This window comes from Scyliorhinus canicula, chromosome 8 (assembly GCF_902713615.1).
Source record: "Scyliorhinus canicula chromosome 8, sScyCan1.1, whole genome shotgun sequence".
Classification (NCBI taxonomy): Eukaryota; Metazoa; Chordata; class Chondrichthyes; order Carcharhiniformes; family Scyliorhinidae; genus Scyliorhinus; species Scyliorhinus canicula.
Genome location: NC_052153.1, coordinates 53,870,425 through 53,897,057, shown reverse-complemented (window position 1 = coordinate 53,897,057; position 26,633 = coordinate 53,870,425). Strand labels below are relative to the sequence as shown.

Sequence of the window (26,633 nt, the reverse complement as noted above, 5' to 3'; positions counted from 1 at the left end):
AAATTTGGGCTCCCCCCGGGGAACATGTTCAGGTATCTGCAGGTAAAGGCATTTGCTAGGCGGCAGGTGGAGAGATTCCCTTCGCTTCCCGCGAGGGGGGTGAGCGACAGGGTGCTTTCGGGGGTCTGGGTCGGGGAGGGGAAGATATCTGATATCTACAAGGTTATGCAGGAGGCGGAGGAGGCGTCAGTAGAGGAGCTGAAAGCTAAGTGTGAGGGGGAACTGGGGGAACAGATTGAAGACGGGACATGGGCTGATGCCCTGGAGAGGGTTAATTCTTCCTCCTCGTGTGCGCGGCTTAGCCTCATCCAATTCAAGGTGCTGCACCGGGCCCACATGACTGGGACGAGGATGAGTAGGTTCTTTGGGGGGTGAAGACAGGTGTGTCAGGTGCTCGGGGAGTCCAGCGAACCATGCCCATATGTTCTGGGCATGCCCGGCACTGGAGGAATTCTGGAAGGGGGTGGCGAGGACGGTGTCGAGGGTGGTGGGATCCAGGGTCAAGCCAGGATGGGGACTTGCGATTTTTGGGGTTGGGGTGGAGCCGGGAGTGCAGGAGGCGAAAGAGGCCGGTGTGCTGGCCTTTGCGTCCCTAGTAGCCCGGCGAAGGATCTTGCTACAATGGAAGGATGCGAGGCCCCCAAGCGTGGAGACCTGGATCAGTGACATGGCGGGTTTCATTAAGCTAGAGAAGATCAAATTCGCCCCGAGAGAGTCGGTACAAGGGTTCTTTAGGCGGTGGCAACCTTTTCTCGACTTTCTGGCTCAACGACAGGGTACGGGGACAGTAGCAGCAGCAACCCGGGGGGGTGGGGGAGGGAAAATGTGGGGGGGGGGGGGGGGACACGACGATGACTATGTTTGTTTATTTAATTTAAATTTATTTTTAAGTTCTTCTGTTGTTCATTGGGGTTGGGGGATGGGATACATGCGTCGATACGGTCTGGGGGTGTTACAGTTATTATGGGTTATTTTGTTGCATTTCACTGTTTGTCGTTACGTTTTATATTTTCTGTAAAAAATTCCAATAAAAATTATATTAAGAAAAAAAGAAGGACTGAAAATTCTCTTGCACATTACCATGGAATCCAGTTTTACTTTACTTACCAATATCAATATTCTCTCTCCCAAGGGCCACAAGGGAAAGAAAGAGAATTTCCCTGTACATGCTCCTGTGGAGAAAGAAAATAATTCCGATGACTATCGAGCTGCTAATGAATCGTAATCTGTCATATACTAAAATCATTAACATAACACTATTACAAACTGTTTCCACAGGCATCAGAACCTACAAATACAACAGCATTGAAACGGAGTGAACAGTACAGCATCTAGATCTGTAGTTACTGGTGAAGATTAAAAGAAAGGACAGGTTTATGGCAGAGGCTATTTTTGTTTTCAGCATTTGCATACTGTAGAAGAGTTCTCACGAGTATCTGACCTCTGTCGCTTAGTTTCGAGATGTTTCCCGGACTCCTTCAGGAGTAGGCATATAGGTCCAAACACATCATTAGTCTGGATGCTTCTCACAATTATGTGCAAGGGACTCTTCTCTACCTGACGATCTGGAGTTAATCCAACAGCCACATCTTTGTCTGTGATAAAGATGATTAATATTTTAGAACCGGAAGCATTAATTTTGATGACAAATTTATTTTGCCGATTCATGCTCATGCAGTGCACATCGACAAGAAAATACAATCCATGTTGGTTTGTGAGTTTGGTGCACAAAATGTGAACATGAGGAACAACTTTAAAACATTCTATTTTTGCTTGCCAAAATGTGTTGGAATGCAGGGAGGTGTTGGGAGCAGAGCCAATTAATCATGAGCAATACAATGGATACTCTGTTCAATTTGTCAGAAATGGAAACTCACTAGTTTATGAAATTCAACAGACAATCGGATAAAGCAGTCAATATTCTAGACATAAACTTGAATATCACTTGTCAAACAATCTTACTCTATATGAAACTATGACCATGTTCAGTCAACAAACTGCACTGGTCTTTTGTTGCATCAAAACCATGACACAGCTTTATTTAAGTACAATGTTTCTATCAATTTAAGCTTTGTACATTTAATTTATTTTGTCCAGAAACAATTGCTGAAAAGATTTATTCTGTGTTCACAGTTCCTTACTGAACATGTTCCCATTTGTTGTGATCCATCTCTCACCCTATTGCTACATTCGAGTTTGGGGTTTTCATCCAAATAGCAATAACTAAAATTGATTTGTCAAGTTGAACTTGAATTAAAAATAACTTACTGCTTCTAGGCTTTACTGGTCAGCACAGCTAGGTGGCAATGATAAAACGAGTGACCCGTACATCAGTATTTCTTCTAAACTGACTTTTTCATTTTGATGAGGATTGGGAAAACTATCTACTGGTGTTGCATTTACTGTTAGGCAAGCATCAACTCCACAAATTAAATCATAACAGGAATATAAAAATGAAATGAAATGAAAATCGCTTGTCACGAGTAGGCTTCAAATGAAGTTACTGTGAAAAGCCCCTATTCACCACATTCCGGCACCTATTCGGGGAGGCTGGTATGGGAATTAAACTGTGCTGCTGGCCTGCCTTGGTCGGCTTTCACAGCCAGCGATTTAGCCCAGTGTGCTAAACCAGCCCCTATAGGCGATCAAGTGAATGCAGAAGTATGAAGTAAAGCTATCCTGTGCAGTCCATTTTGGTCACTTACTCCTGTTTCTCCAACGTATATACAGGGGATCACCAGGTTCTTGATGAAGATTGATGTTATCCCAAAGTAGCTGGATGTAAACCAGTTTGCTGTCCAGTGAAAGACTTGACTGAGACATCTAGGAGGGAAAAATACATGATTCAAGAACAATTTTTCACATGTTTAAAAATGCACAAATGAATGAATAAACTGTCAAGAGGAAAAATAGCTGCTCCTATTCAATTCAGAGAATTTTGATAAAATGTATTTGATACATGAAACTGCATAATCCTCGAGAAATCATTGCTTGGGTGGCAGTCAAAAAACATTTACATTTCAAGAATAGAATGATTAGATATAAAGGACACCACTGCTGCGCAGATGTATATAGTAACAACCCCGAGCAAGTAGAGTTTTCATTGCAGTACCAATAATATTTGTCTGGTTGAAGATAATGCAAGAGTTGAAGTGCAAACGCTGATTACTGGGCTAAATGTTTGTTGTCGGTTGCAGAAGTTAATGGACACATTTTTATTTTTGGTTAGAAAACAGATTAATGTAGCAGTTGTCTTTCCTTCCCTTTCAATTCATTACCCCAATCCCCTGCCAAACGAAATTGCGCTCATTTGAGAGATGTTATTACTCTTCATTTCAACCATCCATATCAACAGCAAGCACTAGATCAGGAAAAGCACCACTGAATATGTTAATACACTGTCTATTCTTCTACAATGACGGGCCTCACGGTAGCATGGTGGTTAGCATCAATGCTTCACAGCTCCAGGGTCCCAGGTTCGATTCCCGGCTGGGTCACTGTCTGTGTGGAGTCTGCACGTCCTCCCCGTGTGTGCGTGGGTTTCCTCCGGGTGCTCCGGTTTCCTCCCACAGTCCAAAGATGTGCGGGTTAGGTGGATTGGCCATGCTAAATTGCCCGTAGTGTAAAGGTTAATGGGGGGGGGGGATTGTTGGGTTAGGGGTATGTGGGTTTAAGTGGGGTGATCATTGCTCGGCACAACATCTAGGGCCGAAGGGCCTGTTCTGTGCTGTTCTATGTTCTAATGAGTCTCAGTCACAAAACACACCAAAGCACGATTGTTTTTCCATTTTCCTCTCAAATCATCCTGTGGATTCAGAACAGGACTGCCAAATGAGGAACAGTTTTGTGTTGTTGGATTATGCGCTGGTAACTGAATGGAGACAAGGCCCTTGCAACTAGGGAACACTTCCATCCCATCAACATGAGCTAGTATCTTGCCCTATCCAGTATAAGTAAAGTGTACACTATCACAGGGCATATAGTCTCACCATTTTAGCAAGTACTCCATGCTAATCTTTCCCAGGACAATTTTATGAAATAATAATCTCCAATAGAGGTACGCATGGTTCAACTCATTAAATGCCCACTTTTGCAGTGATATAATGGAAGTTAACAGCACTGAAATATTGATGCAGTCAGAAAAAAGACAAGTTATCCTCTGCTTTCAAATATTCACAAGATGACATCTATTTTTATCCTTTGAGTAATCAAAGATATACATCCAACTTCTTTTGCTACACTAAAGTATGCTAAACATTTTTCTTTAAAACTTAAAAAAAATGAAAACAGAAGCACAGCTTTCTGGAAAAGCTGATCTGCCCAAAACCACTCAGCAAATGACTGACTACAGGCACACCAGAGATGCCATAGAGGTAATTAGCCTTAAATAGTTCTCATTTTTCCACAGAGTCATAACTAAAAGTGTACCAAAGCCAAAACTAAAGCGCATTCACCACTTAAAAAAAATAATCCTCAAATGATCCCTATTAAAACAAGAAACAAAACCCAGCCTATTGACATTGTCAAGCGCTGGATGGCACGGTGGAGCAGTGGTTAGCACTGCTGCCTGATAGCACCAAGGATCCGGGTTCGATCCTGGCCCCAGGTCACTGTGTGTGGAGTTCTGCCCATGTCTGCGTAGGCCTCACCCCCACAACCCAAAGATTTGAAGGATAGGTGGATTGGGCATGCTAAATTGCCCCTTAATTGGAAAAAAATGAATTGGGCATTTTAAAATTATGAAAATAAAACAAGACATGACAAGCAATCTGCTGGTCCTCTCAAACTAGCATTTTCATCACTTCTGGGGCTGCAGGCAGAACTGCAGAATACGGACAGCAAACCATGTGGCAAGAGTTGGTATAAGTTGCCACAGGATGTTGAGATGTGCAGTGTCCTCACCTTCTAAAAAGATAATTTGCACATTTTCAGTGAAAAGAAAAGGCCCCTCAAACAAAGGATTTACTGTTTATTATTTGCAAGTGTGGGTCTGTTGAATCTGACTGCATCTACAGCTCTCTGTGCTAATGCTGTTCAAAGTTGAAAAAGTCATTCTGAAATTAAGATCAAGACTCAACCTGAAAAAGCAGTGAATGATTTTTGAAGTTAGTGCTTCCAACACAAACTCAATTGCCCTGCCACAGACTACCATCCACTTAAAAAATATATGGGACAGAAAACAGAATTAGTATAAATGAATCCCATTGAAAGGGATAGTACAGAAGGCGAATAATATATTAGGTAAATAATCTCCTCTGTTGTAAATTCTAAGACAACATACAAAAACAGCTCCAAGCTGCACTGAATCAGCCAGAGAAAAAAAGCTTAGGAAACTGCTGAGGCTGAATGTTGCTCAAAGCAAGATTGACCATATCTATCATATCATCTGTGGTAGATAATCTTCTTACATTTGTTCAATCAACTTCTGTAAGCATAGCCAGTGAGATACAGAACTAAAGTTCAGGCCACCTAAGACCATAGCAGCAAACTGAGAATTTCTGTTGTGCAACATGGAAGCATGTCATAGTAGCATAGAGTTCCCAAGCAGAACCATAGAATCCCTACAATGCAGGAGATCATTCAGCCCATCAAGTCTGTACTGACCCTCCAAGGCAGCATCCTATTTAGGCCCAATCCCTTGTAACCCCACCTAACCTTTGGATAATTGCGCATGGCCAATCCATCTAACCCGCACATCTTTGGACTGTGGGAGGAAACTAAAGCACCGCGAAGAATCCCACGCTGACACGGGGAGAATGGGCAGCACGGTAGCAGTGGTTAGCACTGTTGCTTTACAGCGCCAGGGACACGGGTTCGATTCTTGGCTTGGGTCATCGTCTGTGTGGAGTCTGCATGTTATCCCCGTGTCTGCAAGGGTTTCCCCCGGGTGCTCTGGTTTCCTCCCACAAGTTCCGAAAGGTGTGCTGTTAGGTGAAATGGCCATTCTGAATTCCCCTCAGTGTACCTGAACAGGCGCCAGAGTGTGACGACTATGGGATTTTCAGTCACTTCATTGCAGTGTTAATGTAAGCTTACTTGTGACACTAATAAAGATTATAATAATGTGCAAACTCCACAGTCACCCAAGGTCGGAATTGAACCCGGGTTCCTGCCACTGTGAGGCAGCAGTGCTAACTGCTACAGAGAACATTACTCTGTATTTAACCATGCTACAACTGGTATGGATGCTCAAAATGTATATGCGTCACATTCCGTCAAATGAAAAACTTCAGAATTTGAAAATTAATGTTCATGAAAAATAATTGCAATAGCTTGTAAACCACAGATTTAAGGACACATTCATATTCCACAAAGTCAGGATGACCTACTGCCATTAGGAGTAAGATTTGTATCAAGGTCCAAACTTGTGAACTACTTTGCTGCATACCACAGAGCTTGATACAAAGTTTAATTATACCAATTAATTTTCAAATTCTGACAGATATTGCTATAGTAATTTTGAATTTATCTACCAAATAGCATTAAGAACATTCACTACCAAACTCACTAGTCCATGAAATACAATCAGCACAAACCATGGTCTCAGAAACGCAAGCACAAACAGAACCCGTTTGCCTGGCTTTGTGGGCTCGTATGTCTAATTGGGTAGCATGTTGACCATTGACAAAGCTAAGAAAACTCAGGTTGTACATTCTGGAGATTGGGGATTAAAACTACTTAAAGATCAAGCATCATTGGTTCCTTCTCATGATTATTTTGAAGTTCTATTTGACATGGACAGCATGAAATTGAAGACGACACAACTGTTCTTCAACTGCATTTTCAGATTACCTCATTAGAGTCCAACATTTCCAAGTTCAAGGAATTTCAATCAATAGAGATGCCCCACAAAATATGAGAACGTTGCATCCAACTCATTGCAACATTCTGCAGCACTATGTTTCATCACATTATTGTACCATAATGTGACAAGGATTAATCATAATAGCCCTTTTACTAACCAAATTTGCAGTGCATACAGAGTACTAATTTTTTAAAAACAAGGTGGCAACTAAATAGTTATATTTGGATCTAGCATATGTTAGTTAACACACGATTGGTATGCTTACAATTGTGTCCAGTCAAGGTATAATTTATGAATATTACCACAAAAATAAAAAAGTCATAAATCTCCTACATACCTGCATTCCTTTATTGCAATGTTCAGAAGTCAGGATTAGACCTGGCAGGTTGCTTGGCAAATCAAGCCTTCTGAAATACCAAACAAGGTTCCAAAAAATGATTGGATGTTGGTTGATAAATTTGGAGCTGTGAATGACCTGATCTCCCTCATTCTCCAGAAGAGACTCCAGCTCCTTGCGCAACACTAAAGGACTCAGATATGGTACAGACACAGGCTTCGGATTAGGTCTGCTTTTAAGACCAACGGAATCCTATTGAACAAATATAACATGGTGTACAGTGAATTCATATATTCATTTAAAATATTCAATTGGAACTAAATATGTAGGTTCGCTTTCAAAAAGAAAAACAGACCAGTTTCAGGGATCTTCAAAATAAGTTGAGTTATCCCCTGAGGGACGGGGCGAGGAAATAGGCTTAAAGAGGAAGAGGTTTGAAGGTTATAGAACATTAAAATCAAGTCAAGCTTGGCACAGGACCTGATAAACCAATGTGAACTTGTCAAGTTACAGTGCTCCAGAAGACAGTTAATGAAGAGAGTGCATCCAAAACTCTGCAACCTGCACACTAACTTGCATCAGTTCCCATTCATCCATCACCCTTGGGGCCCACTAACCTAACGTGGTTTCTGATCTAGCAAAACTTGCATTTCAAAATTCTCATCCATGTTTCCAAATCGTTCGATGCCCCTCCCCAACTCGAACCTCCTACAATCCTCGAAGAATTTGGTGATCCTCCAATGACACCCTCTTAATCATTTCTCACTTTGCTCAAGAAGCTACTGGTAGCTATGCCCTCCCTTAACGTCTACCTCTCACCTCCTTTAAGCCATTCCTCAAAACCAATCTCTGACCCAGCTATTAGTTATCCATTTCAGTCTCTTTGCCTTACGTGTCAATTATGGATTGATAATGTTCTTTTGAACTATGGGTTATGACCAACCTGTACCTAATTAGTCAACTTCAGATAAACAATGTCTCCAAATGGAGGGAGTGTGTGAGCTCTGCATCACGTAACAACTCTGTTGTCCGAATTGGAGACTCAGACAGTGATAATGGGTTTCTGCACATGGAGGACATTGTATTGATCATGTCCCTCAAAACAAATCTCAATTACAGAATTATCATTCAATTTCTAGACCAATACTCAAGGCGTGAAGAAAAATATAAATATTTGTCCTCCAATATCGCCCTTATTTTATTGCCTAATCAAACAAATATAAAAGATACACAAGACATGCTAAAATCTAATAGGGAACACGGCCCTGAGGACCCGGGTTCGATCCCGGCCCAGGGTCACTGTCCATGTGGAGTTTGCACATTCTGCCAGTGTCTGCGTGGGTCTTACCCCTACAACCTAAAGATGTGCACAGTAGGTGGATTGGCCACGCTAAATTGCCCCTTAATTGGAAAATTAAAAAAAAGACGAATAGGGAAAAAATACTATAAATCAATATCACTTTTTAATTTAAAAGGACATAGTGAATTTCTATCCAAACATAGCTCAAACTCTGGAACACAATACTTTCACTTCACATAGAATCAGAATTTACAGTGCAGAAGGAGGCCATTCGGCCCATCGAGTCTGCACCAGCCTTTGGATAGAGCACCCTACTTAAGCCCACACCCCCACCCCATAAAACAGTAACACCACCTAACCTATTTTTACACTAAGGGGCAATTTATCATGGCCACTCCACCTAATGTGCACATCTTTAGACTGTGGGAGGAAACTGGAGCACCCGGAGGAAACCCACGCAGACATGGGGAGAACATGCAGACTACGCACAGACAGTGACCCAAGCTGGGATATGAACCTGGGACCTTGTAGCCGTGAGACAGTAGTGCTAACCATTGTGCTACCCTTACTTTTACATAATTTATTCTGAAACACTGGGGAATTACCAACACAAGCATTATGGGACACGATTATTGATAATATTAGCAAGATCATGTTATCTGTTGTCAGTTGCTTAGAAACGAGGTGCGCACTTCTTAAACTGAGTGGCTAGCTATACCACATCTGATGGTATGAACAGCCAGTCACTTAAGCAAAATGCTGGATTCACTTGAAGGGCAGACACACTTTTCTCAAGGGTATTAATGAAGCTTTTTTCACTGAAAAGTTTACAATTTTCCATGATGGATCTCAACTGCAGCATTTTAGTGTTTTTTATGAACACCAGACATCTCAAAGCACGTTACAGATATGAAGCATGAAGGGCTGCAGCAGTTCAAGAAGGCAACTCACCATCACCTTCTGAAGGGCAACTTGGGTTGGGCAATAAGTGCAGGCCTAACCAGCACCGTCCACTAGGGCGGCCGGTAGCACAGAGGTTAGCATTATTGCTTTACAGCGCCAGGTTCAATTCCTGGCTTGGGTCACTGTCTGTGTGGAGTCTGCACGTTCTCCCAGCATGCGTGAGTTTTCTCCGGGTGTTCTAGTTTCCTCCCACAAGTCCCAAAAGACATGCTGTTAGATAATTTAGCATTCTGAATTCGCCCCAAGTGTACCCAAACAGGTGCCAGAATGTGGTGACTAGGGGCTTTTCACAGTAACTTCATTGCATTATATATTTTTTTTTTTTTTTTAATTTAGATTAGCCAATTATTTTTTCTAATTAAGGGGCAATTTAGCATGGCCAATCCACCTACTCTGCACATTTTTGGGTTGTGGGGGCGAAACCCACGCAGACACGGGGAGAATGTGCAAACTCCACACGGACAGTGACCCAGAGCCGGGATCGAACCTGGGACCTCAGCGCCGTGAGGCGGTTATGCTAACCACTAGGCCACCGTGCTGCCCTACTTCATTGCATTATTAATGTAATACTTGTATTAAAATATTTTCAGAATGTAAATTATTTCAAGACTAATTTGTGGCAGTTCTGAAACCAAATGTTACTTTCCAGGCAAACTTGCATTATGTCATTTTATTTCACATCTGGTTGCATTAACCACTTACCATGCTTTCCTGCAAACTATTTGGGAGGCTAATTGTTGAAATGCCATGTGTAGGCCGCTGAGACACATCCAAGTTTTGCAATGGACCACCTACACTGTAACTTCGAATCAAAGATGTTGTCCGTTTAGGAGGTTCATCATTCCCATTGTCAAGTAGTTCCTTGGAATCCTTTGGAAAAGCACTGGTCCAAAATGAGGGAAAAAAAAGTGTCTTTCATGAAATCAATAGTGCACCACAGGAGGTAGTTATTTGCTCCTGGAGTTTATGCTGGCTCTTTTGAAAAAGGTAATCCAATGAGTCCACCATCCCTATTTCCCCATATATCTGTAGTTAATTTCCTCTTGAATATTCTTCCATATCTCTTTTGAAAGTTATTAAACCTATTTTCTACAACATTAGAGTGACAGCGGATCTGGCAAGGCGGGATGATCTCCCTCTGTCACTGGCGGGTCGGGCACAGGCAGTTAAAATGAACGTGTTGCCATGATTTCTGTTTATTTTCCAATGCCTGCCGATTTTCCTGCCAAAGGCATTTTTTAAAGAGATTGAAGAGATGATCACCTCGTTCATATGGGGAGGGAAGGTGGCCAGAATTGGAAAGGTGCTACTACAGAGAGTAAGGCAGGCAGGGGGTTTGGGTTTTCCGAACCTGATGTTTTATTACTGGGCGGCGAATGTGGAGAAGGTACGGAGCTGGGTCAGAGGGGTTCACACCCAGTGGGTCAGAATGGAGGAGAGCTTGTGTAGGGGGTCGGGACTGAAAGGCACGAGCAACAGCGCCGCACCTGATGGCGCCAGGTAAATACTCGGAGCCCGGTAGTAATAGCTTTGTTAAGAATTTGGAGGCCATTTCGCCAGTACTTCAGGTTTGGGGGCAGGGTCAAGGGAAATGCCGATTCGGGGGAACCATAGATTTGAGCCAGGGAGGTGGGATGGAAATATTTGGGAGATGGGAGGAAAAAGGAATTAGGACACTAAAAGATTTGTTTCTTGGGGGTCAGTTTGCAGGATTGAAGGAGCTGGGAGCGAAGTATAGGCTGGAGCAGGGGGAAATATTTAGATACATGCGGGTTCGAGACTTTGCCAGAAAAGGAGATACAGAGCCTCCACACTGCTGGAGGAGATGCGGATGACAAGGGGACTGGAGAAGGGGGTAGCAGTTTACCGGGCTACTTTGGAAGAGGAACAGGCACCAATGGATGGGATCAAGGTAAAGTTGGAGGAAGAGTTGGGAGTGGGTATGGAGGGTGGGGGGGTTTGGTGCTGTCCAAAGCTGGAGGATTACTAGAAGGAGGTTTTTAGGGTAATCTCTAAAGTGGTGCATGTGAAACTGGACCCGCACCCTCGGGAGGGCATATTTGGGATGTCCGACCAGCCGGGGTTGGAAACGGGTGCGGAGGCAGATGTTGTAGCCTTCGCCTCGTTGATCACCCGAAGGCGGATCTTGTGAGGATAGAGATCAACCTCTCCACCCTGTACCCTGGCGGGAGAGGGGGGGGGGGGAGCTGCTGGAATTCTTGACTCTTGAGAAGGTCAAATTTGAACGGAGGGGAAGGTTGGAGGGGGCGTTATTCATTATGCACTATTGAGAATTGGATTACATCGAACATTAGTTGGGGGGCTTGGGGAGAGGGGGACTGAATGTGTTAATGGCGACTATGGGTGATTCCTGATTCCTTTTTGTTAATTTATTTATGTTAACACAGGCTGCTGTTTGGGGGTTTGGTGGGAGGATGGGATTGTTGTTATTGATGAGGATTGACATTGCATTCGGTTACTGATAGTCGTTTATTGTTGGGGGTGTAAATTTGGGAGAAAATGTGAAAAAGGAGAATAAAAATATTTATTTTAAAAAACCTATTTTCATCACCTTTTAAGGCAACACATTCCAAATCCAAATCACTTGTTAAAAAAAAAACACACCCGACAGATCCAGCCCTCCATTTATCTGCCATGTAGCTCGTTTGCACAGTGACCCAAACTTTGTTTTTCTTTAATAGACATTCTTAGTTTGTTGAAGCCTTCAAAATACATTTTGCTCATCCTCTAAATCTTCCTTTGTAATTTACCGTGTGTTTGCTGAGAGAGGAAGTAGAAGTCCCAAGCTTCCACAAATGTCTGTGTAAAACTGATCACTAGAAACAGCCAACAGCTGGAGTGAGGTACATGTACAATTGTCAGTAGCAGATAGTAATAGGACATAATAAGTTGTGCTTTCAACCTGTCCCCAATTATTAAAAAATTGAGAGGAATGAAGAATTAAAACATAGCTAGTCACACGGGTTGCTCTCATGCACCCATAAATCAATTTCAGAGGTAGACTGGAACAAGACTGGGCGAAGAGTGCTGTTTTGGAATAGCATGCGGCTCAAGAAAGAGTTAATTTAGTAAACAAAATGTTATGGCTAGACAAAGAAACTAACAGGAAGGGAATGGAGGTCATTTGTATATTACAAAAATATTACCGTTTATCTTCAGAAGACGACTCTTCTCGAGTTACTGCAGGAACTGGTGAATCGAAGTTTATCAGATTTGATGATGCAGGAACACACACAGTTTTTTGCACAACATGGTCAGCTGCTGTACTTGCGTTGTTGCTGTGCAAACTGTCGCCAGACACACTGGATTTCAAGAAAAAACTGAAAACAGATGGTCATATACTTTAGTTCAGGTACTGATCATAAAAGTGCAGACAAAGTTTTGTAATTTTTTGGCAAAAGCTAATCTGCATGACTATCACTTCAAGATTAAGCAGTTTTATCTCAAGTCAATATTAATTTTGCTACAGCATGCTTCACTCAAATTGTCAGGAAAGACCGCAAGTCCTAATAAGGCTTTGTTAGGCAGAAAAAATACACAATACATTTATATTCAATATTTCTTTTTAACAAAAGAAAACAGTGCACAAATCCAAAGAGATCACAACTTTACCAATTTCTTCAACATATTTTCAGAAATAGCAAGTTCCTTGTACTGGGTGAGCATAGGAGATTATACTAAATTGATGCCAGGTCACATCCATCCGGTCTACTCTCCGCCAGCCTTCAACTGTACCTATTCCCAAAGGCTTGGAAAGAAAACTTTATTCTTAAATAAAAGAATATGTAGCACCAAACATGGAATTTTATAGATTAGAGCAAAAGAAATGCAAACAATTCTGTACCTTCCAGCATCCCGTAGGTCCTTAAACTCAATGTTTAGAACTGGTAAAAAAGTATTTTTACAAAATGGACAAGTGGTGTTGAGATTTGAATCATCTGCGCTCCAACCAGACATAATCTCCTCATCATAAACTAAAGCTTCACAAACACGACACTGAGAACAGCTAGACATCAATACCTTTGGATGGAAAAAGTACAATAGAACAAATTAATTAAATATCTCCATTAGATAATTTTCAGTCAAATAAAAGTGGTGTTCCTCTAAATTAGCCATAATCAAAACATTATGAAGCAACACAAAATATGAAATACGACATGCCCAAGGGATGCAAAAAAACTAGTGATCTAACTTAAACAATTAAAGCAAATTCTGTCACAGAACAAATACAGTCGACACTACCATACCTGTATGGCAAGACAGAAATGACACTGAAGACCTTTGATAACTGTAAAGGGCCAAAGGTTTTAGTTCTGTGCTCAAATTACCATAAAGTCACTTCAAGTTACTGCCAAATAAAATCACTCTTGTATATAATTTCAATTGCAACATTTTTAGGAGTGCCACAGCAAAATCCTTTAAATTATATCAGTGCTGAGTTCACAGGCTAATGGCATCCACACAAAAAATAAATGAATCTGACAATCCAGGTGTGACAATGCTATTAATTGATGTTCATGGCGTATGGACTATGAACACTATGTTGGAGATTCTGGATGTTACAAATAATGGATCACAGAATAAGGAGCAGAGCTTATAAATTGGAACTTGATGTTAAAATGCTCAAAAAACTGGAGTCACATGGTTTATTTCCCCCCTCTTTCTTTTCACTGTGCCAGGCACTGCCAATCAAAAAAGTGCTTCAAGACAGTAATATATACCCATTAACAAGCACCAAGTATTCTCTAGACACAATTCTTTGCTCTCATTTTACTTTCTATTTATAGGAAGATGCCAGTTACTACTGAGAAAAGTGGCAATTGAACCTGTGCGCCCATCTCGCTAGTATTATTTTAAGCTTTAGCACAGAAAGTTGGAGTCTGCAACATAATTTCACAAAGCTTTTGGAATATAAAAAACCTCAGACAAAATTAATAAAAAATTGCCTGAGTTTAAAAAAAAGAGTGGTAGCTGTTACCAATGTGTCTACTGACTGCACAATATTTGCTTCCTCTGCATGATCAGCAACTAAATATTATGCAGGTCAATCCTAAATTTACGATCAATTAACTCCAAAATCAAAGACACTCATCTTTAGCATGCAGCTTGACTCAATTGGTAGCAGAGTCCCTTTACAATCAGTTGTTGTGGATTAAAATACAAAACATGGAGACATAATCTAGGCTGAAACTTCAGTACAGTACTGAAAGAATGATAATGGGACATTAAAACATGCCTATTCAAGTGGGAGCAAGTATGCGTTTCGGCATAATATTTCAAGAAGTGTCTTCAACCTATCAGTTTATTGTGTTAAAAATTATTCTTGATCTTGCAAGTGAAAAGTATAATTTTCTTACCTCCATTGCACAATTCTGGAAAATACTTGAGGTACTGGCACACTGGGAAGATCCACGATCCGATTTCTCAGGTTCAACGTCCTTTCCAACTTTAGATGAATGTGCAGCACCTAGTTAAGTGTAATATTAAGATACATTATAAAAAACATGAAGCAACCATATCCATGCAGCAAGGCCTGGACAATATTCAGGCTTGGGCTGACAAGTGGCAAGTAACATTCATGCCACACAAGCGCCAGGCAATGACCATCATCGAGAGAAAATCTAATTGTGGTAACTTGAGATCACAAAGCTGGTTAAAAGAACATCTTTATATAAATAGCGAAGCTCAACAATAACAGTAACTCAGCAGAACAGTAATAACTATGAAAACAAGGGGCATCCAGAAGGTTGCACACGAAGTAGCTCCCGCCAGGTTCTTGTTTTTTTGGTCCATTTTGCCAAATCCAGAGGAATTTTGGTGAAGATGCTTGGCCCGTCTAAATGTTTTGTGTGCCTGACAAGGAAAGAATCTTGAAAATCTCAACAAAGGCTGGTGGAAAGAAAGTTTTAAGTGGAAATCCTTAGACAGATTTGGGGAAATCGGTGATTCACCAGGAGATAAGATGGCAGATACAACTTCAGCGGGTACGGCCACTCCTATTACAGTGGATGTACTGAGGGGTACTGGCCTTATGTGAGAAGCAATTCAGGAAGCACTTCGAGAAACAAGGGCAGGTGATGATGGAAACCCTCAAAAAGGTTGATTGAGGCGGCGCTTGGTCCGATTAGAGTGGTGGAGATTGTGAAGGAGCACAGAAGTGATGAAGGAAGTGGAAGTCACCTTGTTGAGGCACGGTGATCAAATTGCCTTGTTAGAGAGAGATCTCGTTGGTGGAGAGACAAACAATATCCTGACGGTGAATGTGGATGACCTAGAGAATAGCTCAAAGAGACAAAACCTCAATCGCGGGGTTGCCACAGGGGATGGAGGGCCCAAATCGGGGGGGGGGTGGGGGTGGGGGTGGTGGTGACATGTCCCTTCCAGAGTTGGATAGGGCCCACTGAACTCTCCAGCAGAAGCCCCGGGTGAACGAGCCACTGTGGGCTGTGGTTGTAAGATCCCACACTTTCCAGACAAGGAGAGGGTTCCTGACATGGGTAAAAGAGAATCAAGGCGTGAGGGAGCACCATCCAAATATATCAAGATGTCAGAGGAGAACTGGCGAAGAGGCAGGCGGCCTTTAACAAGGTGAAGGCAGCGTTACACCAGAGTGGAGTGAGATTCCGTGTGGTGTACTCAGTGAGGCGGCAGGTTACCTATACGTTAAAAGACTGCTATTTCGAAACGTCAGAGGAGGCGGAGGTCTTTGATCAAGAACACCGTCTTGGCCTCGTTATGGGGTTTCTTGTGAGGACTGTCATGGTTGTTGATGGGATGGGTTTGTTTGGGATTTCTTGTATGCTGTATATATTTGTTGTTATTCGGGTTTACATATGCTAAAAAGGGGGGAGGATGGGGGAACCAATGTGGGTAGGGGTGTCAGGGTAGCACAGTGATTAGCACTGTTGCTTCACAGCGCCAAGGACTCTGGTTCGATTCCCGGCTTAGGTCACTGTGCGGAGTCTGCATGTTCTCCCAGTGTCTGCGTGACTTCCGCTGGGTGCTCCGGTTTCCTCCCACAAGTTCTGAAAGACGTGCTTGTTAGGTGAATTGGACATTCTGAATTCTCCCTCAGTGTACCCGAACAAGGCAAGAGCAATGGAGATACATGGTCCCTGTGGGAATTTGAACATTACAAAGGTGTTGGATTTTGTTTTTGTTTTTTTTAATTTAGTGTACCCAATTAATTTTTTTCCAATTAAGGGGCAATTTAGTGTTCAATCCACCTACCTTGCACATCTTTGGGTTGTGGGGGCAAAACCCACACAAACACGGGAAGAATGTGCAAATTCCACACAGACAGTGACCCAGAGCCGGGATCGAACCAGGGACCTCGGCGTGTGAGGCAGTAGGGCTAACCCACTGCGCCACCGTGCTGCCCTTGGATTTTGTTTTTGTACATATGTAATGGGGACAGACTAGAGCGCTTCTTTTTTTCTTTGCTCCTTAATACTTACTGAGCAGAGAGGACTTCCGGTGTGCACCATGGAGTGAGTGATCACACAGAGGCAGCTCCTTCCCAAGGTTACAGAAAAGAGCTCTTTTTTGGGCGGCACGGGTTGGAATTTCGATGAAAAGGCGTAGGTGAATGTTCGAGGAGTACTTTCCCCCAGGAATAGTATGTTTCTTGGTTATCAGACCCTCAGAAACAGTGCAAGATTGGGCTGAAGCAGCAGCAGACAAAAGCCTCCGCAAGCATGCAGGCGGGGGTAGGGCCAGCTTAGAGGCCTCAAGCTGACCTGAGGGCCTTTATGAAAGCTGAATTCTAGCAGCAGAGGGGAGAATTGTGAAAAGATCTCACCAAGGCCATTGAAGAAGCGGGGACGGACTTCCGGTAGCGGTGATGCGGAACTAAGCCGCACGTTCAGTGGCTCCCGCTATTTCCGGACTTTGGGGCTCTTTTAAGGGCTCATAGTGGTGCTGTTTGGACTTTTCCCCGTGTGGGAACACTCCTCCTCAGATTCTCCACCGGTGGATGGCCTGGACTAGGAGTGGGGCGGTCATAAAATTGGCTTTGGAAACTTCCGGTTGCGGCTATGCGGAGCTAAGCCGCACCGCAGCTCCCGCTACTTAAGGACTTTTGGGCCGATTTGAAGGCCCCAAACGGCGCTGTCTCGATGGATCCCGGTGGGGGAAGGTGTCTAGAGGAACATTCCCCATAATTTATGGTGCTCACCTGGAGTGGGGCAAAGGAAAAAGCTGCAGCAGCTCCCCAAGAAAAGCGGGGGAAGAAGGACAAATGGCGGCCGGCGGAGCACCCGAGGACTGGTGGAAGTGGGCGCAGGAGCAGCAAGCCTCTCTTCTGCACTGTTTTGCGGAGCTGAAGGCTGAGTTGCTGGACTCCCTGAATGCGACTACCAACAAGCTGCTTGGAACCCAGGCGGCCCAGGAGGTGTCCATTCGGGAGTTGCAGCAGCAGGCCGCTGAGCAGGAGGAGGCCGTGGTCCTCGTGGGGAAAGTGGAGTTGCACGAGGCACTTCACAAACAGTGGCAAGACCGCTTGGAGGAGCTGGACGTTCGCACAAGGCGAAAGAATTTGAGGATCCTGGGCCTGGTGGAGGGGTCAGATCTCCCGTCGTACGTGACCACGATATTGAACTCGTTGATGGGAGCGGGGTCCTTCCATTTGCCCCTGGAGCTTGAGGGAGCTCACAGAGTGCTGGCCAGGAGGCCTAAGGCAAATGAACCCCCGCGGGCGGTGCTGGTGCGGTTCCATCGATTTAGTGACCGGGAGTGTGTGTTGCGCTGGGCCAAGAAAGAGAGGAGCAGCAAGTGGGAGAATTCGGTAGTGCGAATCTACCAGGACTGGAGTGCGGAGGTGGCAAAGCGGCGGGCCCTGTTCAACTGGACGAAGGCGGTGCTGCATGCCAAGCAGGTCAGATTTGGAATGCTGCAGCCTGCACGTCTGTGGGTGACATATAAGGACCGGCACCACTACTTCGAGTCCCCGGAGGAGGCGTGGGCCTTTGTACAGGCGGAGAAGCTGGACTCGAACTAGGGTCTGGGGACACACTATGGCCGTTGCTGTTTTTGCTGTTGTGTTCTTCAATTTTGACACGTTTTTTTTAATGCTGGATTTCATTTTGCTCTGTTTCCGGGTGGGTTTGTCTGTTGGGTATGTGGGGAACGTTGGGGGTATGTGCTTTATATGTTCTCTTCTGTACGTGGCTGGGGGTTGGGGTGAAACTGGATTTTGGGGAGCTGCGTCAGAAGGGTGGGGTGTGGCAGTGAGAAAGCGCGGGCTTTCCTCTGGTTTCCCGCGCTGTGGGGCAGGGGGGGGGCAGAGCTGAAGGTGGGGGCGTGGCCTCTACTGGTTTTCTTTCCCACGCTGAAGCGGTGCCAAGGAGGTGTGGCAAGAGGGGGATGACCCCATGCCGGGAGGGAGTGGGTTTTGGCGGGAGCTGCCGGGTCAGCAGAAGTCAGCTGACTCACGGAAGAAACCATGGAGGGTGCGTCGCGGCTAGGAGGGGTCCTAGCCCGGGGGGGGTGGGGGGGATACCGGGTTGCTGCTGGAATGGCCAGGAAGGAGCTGGTGTGGGGGGGGGGGGGGGGGGGGGGGGGGGGTAAGAGGAGAGGCGTTATTGCCATGGGGAACGGGTCAGGTGGGGCGAGCTGGCCTGGGGCGAGCAGTCGATAAGCTATGGCTAGCCGGCGGGGGAGGGGGGCGGGTTGCCCTCTGATCCGGCTGATTACCTGGAACGTGAGGGGGCTGAAAGGGCCGGTTAAGAGAACTAGGGTATTTTCTCATCTGAAGGGGCTGAAGGCGGACGTGGCTATGCTCCAGGAGACCTACTTGAAGGTGGCGGACCAGGTTCGTCTGAGGAAGGGGTGGGTGGGGCAGATTTTTCACGCAGGATTGGACGCGAAGAACCGGGGGGTGGCGATTCTGGTGGGAAAGAGGGTGGCGTTCGAGGCGGCTGAGGTGGTGTCGGACAAGGAGGGAAGATATATTATGGTGAAGGGTAGGCTGCAGGGAGAGAAGGTGGTGCTGGTTAAAGTATATGCCCCGAATTGGGATGATGCCGGCTTCATGAGGCGCTTGTTGGGCCGCATTCCGGACCTGGAGGCAGGGGGCCTGATCATGGGGGGAGACTTTAACACAGTTCTGGATCCCCCACTGGACCGGTCCAGTTCAAGGGTGGGTAGGAGATCGGCGGCGACCAAAGTGCCGAGGGGGTTTATGGACCAGATGGGAGGGGTGGATCCCTGGAGGTTTGGGAGGCCGAGAGTGCGGGAGTATTCCTTTTTCTCCCATGTCCATAGGGTCTATTCCCGAATAGATTTTTTTGTCCTGAGGAGGGGATCGATCCCGAAGGTGCAGGATGCCGAGTATTCGGCCATAGCGATTTCAGACCATGCTCCGCACTGGGTTGATCTGGAGATGGGGGAGGCGTGGGATCAGCGCCCGCTCTGGCGCCTGGATGTGGGGTTGCTGGCTGATGAGGTGGTGTGTAGGAGGGTCCGGGGAAGTATTGAGGGGTATCTTGATACCAACGACACGGGGAAGGTCCGGGTGGGGATGGTCTGGGAGGCTCTGAAAGCAGTGATCCGGGGGGAGCTGATCTCCATCCGGGCCCATAGGGAAAGGAGGGAGAGGAAGGAGAGGGAGAGACTGGTGGGGGAGCTCCTGGATGTGGACAGGAGATACGCGGAGGCACCAGGGGAGGGGTTGCTGGGGGAACGGCGTAGTTTGCAGGCCAAATTTGACTTGTTGACCACCAGAAAGGCGGAGACACAGTGGAGGAGGGCGCAGGGCGCAGTATACGAGTATAGGCAGAAGGCGAGCAGGATGTTGGCGCATCAGCTCCGCAGGCGAGATGCGGCTAGGGAAATTGGTGGAGTGATGGATAGGGGTGGGAATGTAGTGCAGAAGGGGACAGAAGTAAATGGGGTCTTTAGGGAATTCTACGAGGAACTGTACCTGTCGGAACCTCCGATGGGGAGAGGGGGGATGGAGAGATTCATGAACAGGCTATGTTTCCCAAGGGTTCAAGAGGAGCTGGTAGAGGGGCTGGGGGCGCCGATAGAGTTGGATGAGCTAGTCAGGGGGATTGGACAAATGCAGTCAGGTAAGGCCCCGGGGCCGGACGGGTTCCCGGTGGAATTTTATAAAAAGTATGCGGATCTGGTGGGCCCCCTGTTGGTGTGAGCCTTCAATGAGGCATGGGAGGGGGGGGCTTTGCCCCCGACGATGTCACGGGCACTTATCTCTCTGATCCTGAAGCGGGATAAGGACCCCTTGCAGTGTGGATCATACAGGCCTATCTCCCTCCTCAATGTTGACGCTAAGTTGCTGGCGAAGATCCTGGCCACCAGGATAGAGGACTGTGTGCCAGAGGTGATACACGAGGATCAGACAGGATTTGTCAAGGGACGGCAGCTCAACACGAATGTGTGGAGACTGCTAAATATTATGATGATGCCGGCAGTGGAGGGGGAGGCGGAGATAGTGGTGGCGCTGGATGCGGAGAAAGCGTTTGATAGAGTTGAGTGGGGGTACCTGTGGGAGGTGCTGGAGCGGTTCGGATTCGGGGAGGGAATCAAATGGGTGAGGCTACTCTATGCGGCTCCGATGGCAAGTGTAGTTACCAATGGAAGGAGATCGGAGTACTTTAGGCTCTACCGTGGGACCAGGCAGGGGTGCGCCCTGTCACCCCTTTGCTCTTTGCACTGGCGATTGAACCTTTGGCTGTGGCGTTGAGGGAGTCAGGGAGATGGAGGGGTCTGGTGCGGGGTGGGGAGGAACATCGTGTATCGCTGTATGCGGACGACCTGCTGTTGTATGTGGCAGATCCAGAAGGGGGAATGCCGGGAGTGATGGAGCTGTTAGCGGAATTTGGGGGCTTCTCAGGATACAAGTTAAATTTAGGCAAGAGCGAGGTATTTGTAGTACACCCTGGTGATCAGGAGGAGGGAATTGGGAGACTCCCATTTAAGAGGGCAGTGAAGAGTTTCAGATACCTGGGGGTGCAGGTAGCCAGGAGTTGGGGGACTCTCCATAAGCTTAATTTTACCAGGCTGGTGGAGCAGATGGAGGAGGAATTTAAAAGGTGGGACATGGTGCCGCTATCGTTGGCGGGTAGAGTGCAGTCCGTCAAAATGACGGTTCTCCAGAGGTTCTTGTTCCTTTTTCAGTGTTTGCCCATCTTTATCCCTAGGGCCTTTTTTAGAAGGGTGACTAGCAGCATCATGAGCGTTGTTTGGGCGCATGGGACCCCGAGGGTGAAGAGGATCTTCTTGGAGCGGGGTAGAGATGGGGGGGCTGGCGTTACCCAATCTCTCGGGGTATTATTGGGCGGCCAATGTGTCGATGGTGCGCAAGTGGGTAATGGAGGGGGAGGGGGCAGCATGGAAACGGATGGAGAGGGCGTCCTGTGGAGATACAAGCCTGGGGGCCCTGGTAACGGCGCCGTGGCCGCTCCCTCCTACAAGGTATACCACGAGTCCGGTGGTGGCGGCTACCCTCAAGATTTGGGGGCAGTGGAGGCGACATAGGGGAGAAGTGGGGGGCTCGATGGAGGCTCCGTTAAGGGGGAACCATAGGTTCGTCCTGGGGAACAATGATGGGGGATTTCAGGGTTGGCACAGAGCGGGCATCAGACAGCTGAGGGACCTGTTTATTGATGGGAGGTTTGCGAGCCTGGGGGAGTTGGAGGAGAAATTTGGGCTCCCCCCGGGAAACATGTTCAGGTATCTGCAGGTAAAGGCATTTGCTAGACGGCAGGTGGAGGGATTCCCTTCGCTTCCCGCGAGGGGGGTGAGGGACAGGGTGCTTTCGGGGGTCTGGGTCGGGGAGGGGAAGATATCTGATATCTACAAGGTTATGCAGGAGGCGGAGTCAGTAGAGGCGCTGAAAGCTAAGTGGGAGGGGGAACAGATCGAAGACGGGACATGGGCTGATGCCCTGGAGGGAGTTAATTCTTCCTCCTCGTGTGCGCGGCTTAGCCTCATCCAATTCAAGGTGCTGCACCGGGCCCACATGACTGGGACGAGGACGAGTAGGTTCTTTGGGGGTGAAGACAGGTGTGTCAGGTGCTCGGGGAGTCCAGCGAACCATGCCCATATGTTCTGGGCATGCCCGGCACTGGAGGGGTTCTGGAAGGGGGTGGCGAGGACGGTGTAGAGGGTGGTGAGATCCAGGGTCAAGCCAGGATGGGGACTCGCGATTTTTGGGGTTGGGGTGGAGCCGGGAGTGCAGGAGGCGAAAGAGGCCGGTGTGTTCGCCTTTGCGTCCCTAGTAGCCCGGCAAAGGATCTTGCTACAATGGAAGGACGCGAGGCCCCCAAGCGTGGAGACCTGGATCAATGACATGGCGGGTTTCATTAAGCTAGAGAAGGTCAAATTCGCCCTGAGAGGGGCGGTACAAGGGTTCTTTAGGCGGTGGCAACCTTTCCTCGACTTTCTGGCTCAACGATAGGGTACGGGGACAGTAGCAGCAGCAACCCCGGGGGGGGGGGAAGAGAGAGAGAGAGAAAGGGGGACGATGACTATGTTAATTTTTTATTTTAATTTATTTAAGTTCTTTTGTTGTTCATTGGGGTTGGGGGGATGTGATATATGCGTCGATACGGTCTGGGGGGTGTTACAGTTATTATGGGTTATTTTGTTGCATTTCATTGTTTGTCGTTATGTTTTATATTTTCTGTAAAAAATTCCAATAAAATTTTTAAAAAAAAACTTACTGAGCAGAGGCTACCTCGCTCGCAGCAAGGTTTTGGGGGATGGGCTGCGGCCTGTTGGACCTGCTCAGATGTGGCTCAATGAGCTTGGTTTGTTTGTTGGGGCTGGAGTTGGAGAGAAGGGAACATTGTTCTGGCAGCCATTTTGGGTGGGCCTTGGACCTAGGTATTTGGCATGGGCACAGGATAATCCTTCATGGTGTAAATGGCTGGTTCAGGGTTGAGGGGGAGGGTGAAACACCCCCAATCAAGTTGGTCACATGGAATGTGTGGGGGGTTGAGGGGCGGTCTAGTGAAGTGGTCGAGAGTTTTCTCTCACCTGAAGAATCCAAGGGTGGGTGTGGTGCTTTTACAGGAGACTCATCTGCGGACGATGACCGGGCCAGACTCCAGAAAGGGTGGGTAAGGCAGGTATTTCATTTGGGCTTCGACAGCAGGGCCCGGGGGCACGGCAATTTTAATTAACAAGAGGATTCGCTTTTTAGCGGATAAGGTTGTGGCAGACCTGGGTGGTAGGTATGTGATGGTTACTGGGTCATTGGCAAGCAAGTTGTTAATATTGGTACATGTATATGCCCCGAATTGGGATGATGTGACATTTTATATGGAAGCTGTTGGCCTATATCCCAGATTTGGACACAGACCAGCTGATCCTGATCAGTGTAAGATCCCACAGCTTCCGAGACAAGGAGAGGGTCCTGAATGGGCCAAAGCACTGTGTACTTGAGCCAAAGGCCAAAGTTGTGGACTCCTTCCAGGGTAGCGAAGGCATTGTTAACATTCATGGAAGAGATGGGGGGGGGGGGGGGGGGTTCTTTTCCCCAGTTCATAAGATATACTCCAGGGTAGAGATTTTGATGGGTATGTCACTTCTTCCTGGGGTGAGGAAAGCAGAATATTCAGCTCCAGTCATTTCAGACCGTGCTCTGCACTTGATTTTACAGGTGGGCCCTGTTCAAAGCATGGAGGCTGTACGCGGGAGCTATTGGCTGATTTGGGGTTCAATGGAACTGGTCTGTCTCTCCTGCCATGATGTGGGAGGCCGTGTGCACTACATGCCGACGTACTGCTTTATGTGACAGACCCAGTCCCCATTATGGGTGATATAATGGAATTATCGTTGGCTCTTTTTTGGAATACGACTTGAATTTGGGAAAGTGAGAGTATTTTCCGGTGGCGCTCACGGGAAGGGAAGCTGACACGGGGGGGGGGGGGGGGGGGGGGGGGGGGGGGGGGGGGGTGCTTTCCTTTTGCCTTGCCGGATCATGCTTCAGGTATGTGGGTGTCCGAGTGGCCCAGGCCTTGGCCCAGCTCCATCAATTGAACTATGCTAGTCTGGTGAGTCGTATTTGCAAAGGTGGGATAACCTTCCCCTGACCTTGGCGGATAGGGTCCAGTCCATCCAAATGAATATTTTCCCATGGTTTTGGTTTCTTTTTCAATGTCTTCCTGTTTTCCCTCCTCAAATCCTTTTTTTGGGGAGGGGGGGGAGGGGGGGGGGGTTAATAAGTAAATAGTCACTTTTTAAAAAAAAAAATTCTCTTTTAAAAATGTTTTCTCTCTCTTTTTTAAAATAAATTTAGAGCACCCAATTATTCTTTTTCCAATTTAGGGACAATTTAGCATAACAAATCCACCTAGTCTGCACATCTTTGGGTTGTGGGGGTACCCACGCAAACACGGGGAGAATGTGCAAACTCCACACGGGATCAAACCCGTGAGGTAGCAGTGCTAACCACTGAGCCACCGTGCGCCGAATGTGGATAGTAGCTTTTATATTAGATTTTGAGAATTCGTAGGACAGTTTTACAGAGACACAATCAGGAGGACTGGCGTCACCTATTTTACTTTTGTTATTGGGTTGAAAAGGGTTAGTCTTGGGCCCCAGGGGCTGCTTGGGGCAGGTTGAGACGAGGTCATGTAAGGGGTGTGGGTTGAGCACACTGGTGACAGCTTTGCTCCCCTACTTCTGGCCTCCCCCACAAGTGGAAACATCCTCTTTGTATCTACCTGTAAATTACCCCCTCAGGATCTTGTGTTTCAATAAGATAACTTCTAAACTCCAATTGGGAAAGGCTCAACCTGTTCAACCTTTCTTTGTAGTACAAGCTAATCATCCCAGGCATGAGTCACAGAATCTTCTCTGTACTGCTTCTAACACAAATTACAACCTTTTTCAAATGAGATCAAAACTATATACAGTATTGCAGATGTCACCTCACCAATGCCCTGTACAGCTACAGTAAAGGTTACCCTACTTTTATATTCTATTTCCCTTGCAACAAACATCAGCATTCCATTTGTCTTCCGAATCATTTGTTGTACCTGCATACTGACTTCTTGAGGTTCATGTACCAGGAGACCCAGATCCCTCTGTACCATTAAGTTCTGTAATTACACTATTTAAATAGCATACTGCTTTTCCATTCTTCCCGCCAAAGTGGGCAAGTTCACATTTTCCCCACTTTTTACTCAGTCTGCCAATTTTTTGCCCACTCAACCTGTTTATATCCTTTTGCAGACTCTCTCATTCCCACAATCCAAAGATGTAGGCTAAATTGTCCCTTAATTGGGGAAAAAAAAAGAATTGGGTACTTTAGATAGTAAATAGTTGAGGTCCCAGCATTGATCCCTGTGGCACTCACTCGTTACAGCTTGCCAACCCAAAAAAAGACCTATTCATCTCCAAGGTCTGCTTCCTGTTAGCTAACCAATCCTTTATCCATGCGGATTTGTTACCCATGATACCAGGTGCTCTTATCTTGTTCTCTAACAAGATTTTATCTTGACTACCTCAAACCTTTTATGTGGCACCTTATCACATGCCTTTTGGAAAACCAAATATATCACAACTCCAGGTACCCCTTTATCAACCTTGCTTGTTACTTCCTCAAAAGAACTCTGATAAGGGCAGCACAATGGCTAGCACTGCTGTCTCAGTGCCAGGGACTTGGGAACATTCCAGCCTTGGGTGACTGAGTTTGTACGTTCTCCCACTGTCTGCATGGGTTTACTCCGGGTGCTCCAGTTTCCTCCCACGTTCCAAAGATGTGCAGGTTAGGTAGATTGGCCATGCTAAGTTTCCCTTTGGTGTCCAGGGACATTCAGGTTACGGGGATAGGGCAGGGTAAATGGGGGAGTGGACATGGCTGAGTTACTCTTTCTGAGTTACTCTTTCAGAGACTGAATAGCCTCCTTCTGCATTGTAGTGTCTAAGAATTATGTAAACACTACTTCACTTTCACATGTTGACTGCCTCATTACATTATGGTTTTCGAAGTGTCCTGTCATAACCTTCTTAATAATGGGTTCTAGCAATTTTCCAATGACAGATCTTAGGTTATCTGGCCTATAATTTCATGTTTCTGTCTCTCTCCTTTCTGGAATGAAAGGTGTCACTGGAGTTGTTTTCCATTCATTTCTGCTCTTTCCCATGCACATCTCCTCTGGATTCATCTTTTATTTCACTGTCTGACCCAACGCTGCTCAGTTCAGCCTTTTGTCATTTAATCTCTACTGCCTTCCACC

At 46.2% G+C, this 26,633-nt stretch overlaps 1 protein-coding gene across 9 annotated transcripts in view; it reads right to left on the bottom strand.

The window, feature by feature from the left end:
• The window catches only part of dennd4c (DENN/MADD domain containing 4C), a 228,185-nt gene that overhangs the window by 11,451 nt on the left and 190,101 nt on the right, over positions 1-26,633 (bottom strand). For all 9 annotated transcript variants that reach the window (XM_038804599.1, XM_038804598.1, XM_038804600.1 and 6 more), the window contains 8 exons: positions 14,784-14,893; positions 13,271-13,446; positions 12,573-12,746; positions 10,108-10,288; positions 7,143-7,394; positions 2,706-2,823; positions 1,442-1,595; positions 1,108-1,172 (listed from right to left, as the gene is read on the bottom strand). In XM_038804599.1, coding sequence (XP_038660527.1) covers positions 1,108-1,172; positions 1,442-1,595; positions 2,706-2,823; positions 7,143-7,394; positions 10,108-10,288; positions 12,573-12,746; positions 13,271-13,446; positions 14,784-14,893 — 1,230 coding nt within the window. The remainder of the gene's footprint in view (positions 1-1,107; positions 1,173-1,441; positions 1,596-2,705; positions 2,824-7,142; positions 7,395-10,107; positions 10,289-12,572; positions 12,747-13,270; positions 13,447-14,783; positions 14,894-26,633) is intronic.